At 40.1% G+C, this 6896-nt stretch overlaps 1 protein-coding gene across 1 annotated transcript; it reads left to right on the top strand.

Annotated features, from left to right (window-relative positions):
• Window positions 1–59: 59 nt before the first annotated feature.
• On the top strand, window positions 60–6538 carry LOC113213253 (clathrin heavy chain; the record flags this gene model as incomplete). Its single annotated transcript, XM_026432265.2, is given in 8 exon segments — window positions 60–285; window positions 404–553; window positions 644–1038; window positions 1120–1293; window positions 1367–5002; window positions 5088–5309; window positions 5378–5453; window positions 5534–6538. Coding segments are annotated over 8 exon segments (4992 nt in total), but the record flags the coding sequence as incomplete, so codon positions are not given.
• Window positions 6539–6896: the final 358 nt, after the last annotated feature.

Raw genomic sequence — 6896 nt, 5'->3', positions numbered from 1 at the left:
CACCTCCACTCCTGAAATATATTTAATGTTTAATCCCATTTTTTTTTATTTATTTTCAGCTCACAAATGTGGGAATTAACCAAGCCTCCGTGAGCTTCAACTCGCTCACGATGGAGTCAGATAAATTTATCTGTGTGAAGGAGAAGATTGGTGATACATCGCAGGTGGTCATCATAGACATGGCTGACCCCACCAACCCCATTCGTCGGCCTATCTCGGCAGACTCTGCCATTATGAACCCTGCATCTAAAGTCATTGCCCTGAAAGGCAAAGCTGGTGTTGAAGGTATGTCATTTTGAACAATTGCTTTAAATATCGCTTGACCATCCATATCTTATATTTTGCTGTAATTTGTACCTCCTGTGAGACTCAATGCGCTAATGTCTGAAATATCTGCTTCCAGCCCAAAAAACTTTACAAATTTTCAACATTGAGATGAAGAGCAAAATGAAGGCGCACACCATGACAGAAGATGTGATTTTCTGGAAGTGGATTTCTTTGAATACCCTTGCCCTTGTCACAGAAACCTCAGTCTTTCATTGGAGTATGGAAGGTGAGTTATTTAAATTTATCAAAAAGTGCATTGCTTATATTGCATTATTAATTTTAATCTTATATTTCCAATCTAATTTTTTTCCTCCAGGTGATTCTGTTCCTCAGAAGGTCTTTGACCGTCATTCCAGTTTGAATGGATGCCAGATCATCAACTACCGCACAGACCCCAAGCAGCAGTGGTTGCTACTCATCGGAATATCTGCCCAACAGAATCGTGTTGTTGGAGCAATGCAACTTTACTCTGTGGAACGCAAATGCTCACAACCTATTGAGGGCCATGCTGCTTCCTTTGCACAGTTCAAAATGGAGGGAAATGCTGAGCTTTCTACCCTCTTCTGTTTTGCTGTGCGCACGGTTCAAGGAGGGAAGTTGCATATTATTGAAGTTGGTCAACCACCTGCTGGAAATCAGCCATTTACCAAGAAAGCAGTTGATGTATTTTTTCCTCCAGAAGCACAAAACGACTTCCCTGTAGCAATGCAGGTATAAATTATTGTAACTTATTTCAAAATTAAGTATAACATGAGGGTTTTCACCAACTTTGATTATTTTCTTAAATTCTAGGTGAGCTCAAAGTATGATGTCATCTACCTGATCACCAAGTATGGTTACATTCACATGTACGATATTGAAACGGCAACTTGTATCTACATGAACCGCATTTCTGGAGATACCATCTTTGTTACTGCCCCTCATGAAGCATCTGGCGGTATTATTGGTGTCAACAGGAAAGGACAGGTAACTTGATAAATCATTTTTTAGAGACTTAGAGATTTTAAAGGAGCACTAATTGTCATATTGTTTTGTTCAGGTCTTGTCAGTGTCTGTTGAGGAAGATAATATTATACCATACATCAATACTGTGCTCAACAATCCCGACCTGGCCTTGCGAATGGCAGTCCGTAACAACTTGGCAGGTGCTGAAGATCTCTTTGTTCGCAAGTTTAATCAGCTTTTCCAAAATGGAAGCTACACAGATGCAGCTAAAGTTGCTGCTAATGCTCCTAAAGGCATTCTTCGAACACCAGTCACCATTGCCAAGTTTCAGCAAGTCCCTACTCCTGCTGGGCAGACATCACCTCTCCTGCAGTATTTTGGAATCCTTTTGGATCAGGGACAACTCAACAAGTTTGAATCTCTAGAATTGTGTAGACCAGTGCTTCAACAAGGTCGTAAGCAGTTGCTGGAGAAATGGCTCAAAGAAGACAAGTTGGAATGCTCCGAAGAATTGGGAGATCTTGTAAAGCAGGCTGATCCTACTTTGGCCCTTTCTGTCTACCTCCGTGCGAATGTGCCCAATAAGGTAATCCAATGCTTTGCTGAAACAGGACAATTCAGCAAAATTGTTTTGTATGCCAAGAAGGTTGGCTACACTCCTGACTATGTGTTTTTGCTCCGCAATGTGATGCGTATTAACCCAGACCATGGTGTGTCATTTGCCCAAATGCTTGTGCAAGATGATGAGCCACTTGCTGACATAAACCAAATTGTAGACATCTTTATGGAGCAGAACATGGTTCAACAATGCACAGCCTTCCTTTTGGATGCCTTGAAGAACAACCGGCCTGCTGAAGGTCCTCTTCAGACACGACTGCTGGAAATGAACTTGATATCAGCACCTCAAGTTGCTGATGCAATTTTGGGTAACTCAATGTTTACTCATTACGATCGAGCCCATATTGCCCAGCTCTGTGAGAAAGCTGGATTATTGCAGCGTGCGCTAGAGCACTATACTGACTTGTATGATATTAAGCGTGCTGTTGTTCACACTCATCTTCTTAGTCCCGACTGGTTGGTGAACTTCTTTGGGACTCTTTCTGTGGAAGATTCTTTGGAATGCTTAAAGGCAATGCTGACAAATAATATTAGACAGAACTTGCAAATTTGTGTTCAGATTGCGACCAAGTATCATGAGCAGCTGACGACCAAAGCTTTAATTGATCTTTTTGAGTCCTTCAAGAGTTACGAAGGTCTGTTCTATTTCTTGGGCTCCATTGTCAACTTCAGTCAAGATCAAGAGGTGCATTTCAAGTACATTCAAGCAGCTTGCAAGACTGGTCAGATCAAGGAAGTGGAACGAATTTGCCGAGAGTCCAATTGCTACAGTCCTGAACGAGTCAAGAACTTCCTGAAAGAAGCTAAACTTACTGACCAGCTCCCTCTGATCATAGTATGTGATCGCTTTGACTTTGTTCATGATTTGGTCTTGTACTTGTACCGGAACAATCTTCAGAAATACATAGAGATCTATGTGCAAAAGGTTAACCCATCAAGACTACCTGTTGTAATTGGAGGCCTTCTTGATGTTGATTGCTCTGAGGACATCATCAAAAACTTGATTCTTGTTGTCCGTGGTCAATTCTCCACTGATGAGTTGGTTGAAGAAGTAGAGAAGAGGAACCGCCTGAAGCTGCTTCTTCCCTGGCTTGAGTCCCGTGTCCATGAAGGCTGTGTAGAGCCTGCCACCCACAATGCGTTGGCTAAGATTTATATTGATAGCAACAACAATCCAGAAAGATTCTTGAAAGAAAATCAGTTCTATGACAGCAGGGTTGTAGGAAAGTACTGTGAAAAGCGTGATCCACATTTGGCTTGTGTTGCATATGAGAGGGGACAATGCGACCGAGAACTTATCAATGTGTGCAATGAAAATTCACTCTTCAAGTCTGAGGCACGCTATTTGGTCAGGAGACGTGATGCAGAATTGTGGGTGGAAGTTTTGAATGAAAGCAACCCTTTTAAGAGGCCTCTTATTGATCAAGTTGTACAAACTGCCTTATCTGAAACTCAAGATCCTGAAGACATATCTGTCACTGTCAAAGCTTTCATGACAGCTGACTTGCCTAATGAATTGATTGAACTCCTGGAGAAGATAGTCCTAGACAACTCTGTTTTCAGCGATCACCGCAACCTTCAAAACCTCCTCATTCTTACTGCCATCAAGGCTGATCGGTCTAGAGTAATGGAATACATCAACCGTCTTGACAACTACGATGCTCCTGATATTGCCAACATTGCTATCAACAACCAATTGTATGAGGAAGCTTTTGCCATTTTCAAGAAGTTTGATGTCAACACATCTGCAATTCAAGTTTTGATTGACCATGTTGACAACTTGGATAGAGCTTATGAATTTGCTGAACGCTGCAATGAACCAGCAGTTTGGAGTCAGCTGGCCAAGGCTCAACTTCAGAAAGGTTTAGTGAAAGAGGCTATCGACTCCTTCATAAAGGCTGATGATCCCTCTGCTTACATGGATGTGGTTGAGACTGCTCACCGTACAGAGAACTGGGAAGATCTGGTCCGTTACCTTCAAATGGCACGCAAGAAGGCAAGAGAAAGTTACATTGAATCTGAACTCATCTATGCATATGCCCGCACAAACCGTTTGGCCGATTTGGAAGAGTTTATCTCTGGTCCTAACCACGCTGATATCCAGAAAATTGGTGACCGTTGCTTTGACGACAAGATGTATGATGCTGCCAAGCTTCTGTACAACAATGTCTCCAATTTTGCTCGTCTTGCTATCACATTAGTTCACTTGAAAGAATTCCAAGGTGCTGTTGATGGAGCACGGAAAGCTAACAGCACTCGCACATGGAAAGAAGTTTGCTTTGCATGTGTTGACAGTGAAGAATTCCGTCTCGCCCAAATGTGTGGTTTGCACATTGTTGTACATGCTGATGAGTTGGAAGATTTAATCAACTATTATCAGGATCGTGGATATTTTGAAGAGCTCATCAATTTATTGGAAGCAGCTCTGGGATTGGAAAGAGCACATATGGGCATGTTCACCGAATTGGCTATCTTATATTCCAAATTCAAGCCTGGAAAGATGAGGGAGCATCTTGAGCTTTTCTGGTCTCGGGTCAACATTCCCAAGGTATTAAGAGCTGCTGAGCAGGCCCACTTGTGGGCAGAATTGGTGTTCTTGTATGACAAGTATGAAGAATATGACAATGCTGTCATGGCCATGATGACTCATCCTACAGAAGCATGGCGTGAAGGCCATTTCAAGGATATTATTACGAAGGTTGCCAACATTGAATTGTATTACAAAGCAATTCAGTTTTACATGGATTACAAACCATTGTTGCTGAATGATATGCTACTTGTTCTGGCTCCTCGTATGGATCACACTCGAGCTGTGAACTTCTTCACCAAAACTAAGCACTTGCAGTTAGTGAAACCTTACCTTCGTTCAGTTCAATCATTGAACAACAAAGCAATAAATGAAGCTCTTAACAATCTTCTGATTGAAGAGGAAGACTATCAAGGACTACGCACATCAATTGATGCTTTTGACAACTTTGACAACATTGCCCTAGCTCAAAAACTGGAGAAACACGAACTTACGGAGTTCCGCAGAATTGCTGCTTACCTGTACAAGGGAAATAACAGATGGAAGCAGAGTGTGGAGCTTTGTAAGAAAGATCGCCTTTACAAAGTAAGTTTTAATTTAAACTGACAGTCTTTATTGATTTATCTCTTTTTTGAAGTTTGTTTAACTTATTTTCTTTAACCTTTTTAAGGATGCAATGGAATATGCAGCAGAGTCCAAAAACCCAGAACTTGCAGAGGAATTACTTGCTTGGTTCTTAGAGAAGGGTTCTTTTGATTGCTTTGCCGCATGTTTATTCCAATGTTATGATTTGTTGCATCCTGATGTCATCTTGGAGCTTGCTTGGAGACATAACATTATGGACTTTGCCATGCCTTACCTCATACAAGTTATTAGAGAGTACATTTCAAAGGTAATTTGAGTTTCACACATTCTAATTTGCTAAACCAAAATTTACTTTACTAATCACTTGACTTTTAGGTGGACAAACTAGAGGAGGCAGAATCACAAAGAGCAACAGAGACAGAAGAACAGGATCACAAGCCAATGATGATTCGTAAGTAAATCCTTCACCTGTCAATTTTATCAAACTTCTCAGGCTGTCCCTTTAATTTGTGTCTTTTTATTTCTTTGCAGAAGAAGCACAGCTCATGTTGACTGCAGGTCCTGGTATGATGCCTGCTTATAGCCCAGCTTATTCCGCTGGTTATACAGCACCTGGCATGCCCTACCAAGGTTATGGCATGTAAATACAATTAGAGCTTGTGCTCTGCTGCCTGTGATGGCTCTGTCCTTGACTTAGATGGTATAAATGCTATATATTGTATATTTGTGGTTGCAAGGCAAACCTATATAAATCTGACAATATGTCTTATATCTGTTCTAAAAAAAACCTCCAATGAATATTTTTCTGGTTACTTTTTTCTTTTCCATCCCCATAGATGGTAGTGGATATGAACAAAAGTAATCTGGTGTTTCATTCCAGATGCTGTAGCTAAGCGTGAGAGATCTTAATTTTAAGAATGTAATTGTGGCTAATTGATTTTTTTTTTGTGCAATCTTTATAAAAATGTAAATTGTTTTGAACAATTGTGCACGCTTAAATGAACTTTTGATGCCTGTTAATAACGGTGATAGATGTTAGTGATGAGACCACCAAACGAATTGTTTTAATCTAAAAATTGCTTTTAAGTGCTCATCTGTTTTTACTTTTGCATTTTGTTCTTATCTAGACAGTTGTTATTTATTTGTTACTTTACCAGAGGAAGAGTACTATGTAAAGAGAAATTCAAATTTATGAAAGGCTTGCAAATGTCGTTAGATGGTAAGTGGTTATTATGCTTGTGCTCTCATTTTATTTAGCACCTCAGTAAAGAGTGGAACTATTTTTAATGTTGTTTTTTAACAGAATTCAGTGTTCTGTTATGTTGTTGGCCCATTGTTGTAGATATCCGTACTATTGTATGTAATCCAGTGCTACTTATGTTTTGCATCAAATGTGTGCTGCTCTTCTGAATCTATTGTGATCTATGACACATTAATTCTTGTTTCAAATGAATTCAGCACTAGTGATGTAAAGAAATGATTCTTGTATTGTCCGACTGTATCAATAAACCTTACAGAGTATTGTCGACCAAACAATTCTCATTAATGCCTCTGCTTTGAACTAAATTTTCCATTGAATGTGTTCATTGAGCTATTCTCATCACTCTTCTGTAACTAAACCTATCTTCAATGTCAATTGCCTTTGTACGAGTACTTTTGAAATCGGTAAATCAACGGTAGAACTTACAAGATGAATCAATTCTAACTGCTATCAAATATCAAATCACCACGAAATTGCCTGGCCTAATGAATATAGACATCTGATGTTTACCATCTTGAGCATGGACCGTTATACCGTTCATAGTTCCATAAGGTTCCACCGACAATCCAAAAAGATCAAATAATTCCGCGCTTAATGCTCGACTCTAAGCCCCAGAAGAATAACGACATCTCC

This window comes from Frankliniella occidentalis, unplaced genomic scaffold (assembly GCF_000697945.3).
Source record: "Frankliniella occidentalis isolate FOCC.00 unplaced genomic scaffold, Focc_3.1 Scaffold38, whole genome shotgun sequence".
Taxonomy (NCBI): domain Eukaryota; kingdom Metazoa; phylum Arthropoda; class Insecta; order Thysanoptera; family Thripidae; genus Frankliniella; species Frankliniella occidentalis.
This window is presented reverse-complemented; position numbering and strand designations above follow the sequence as displayed.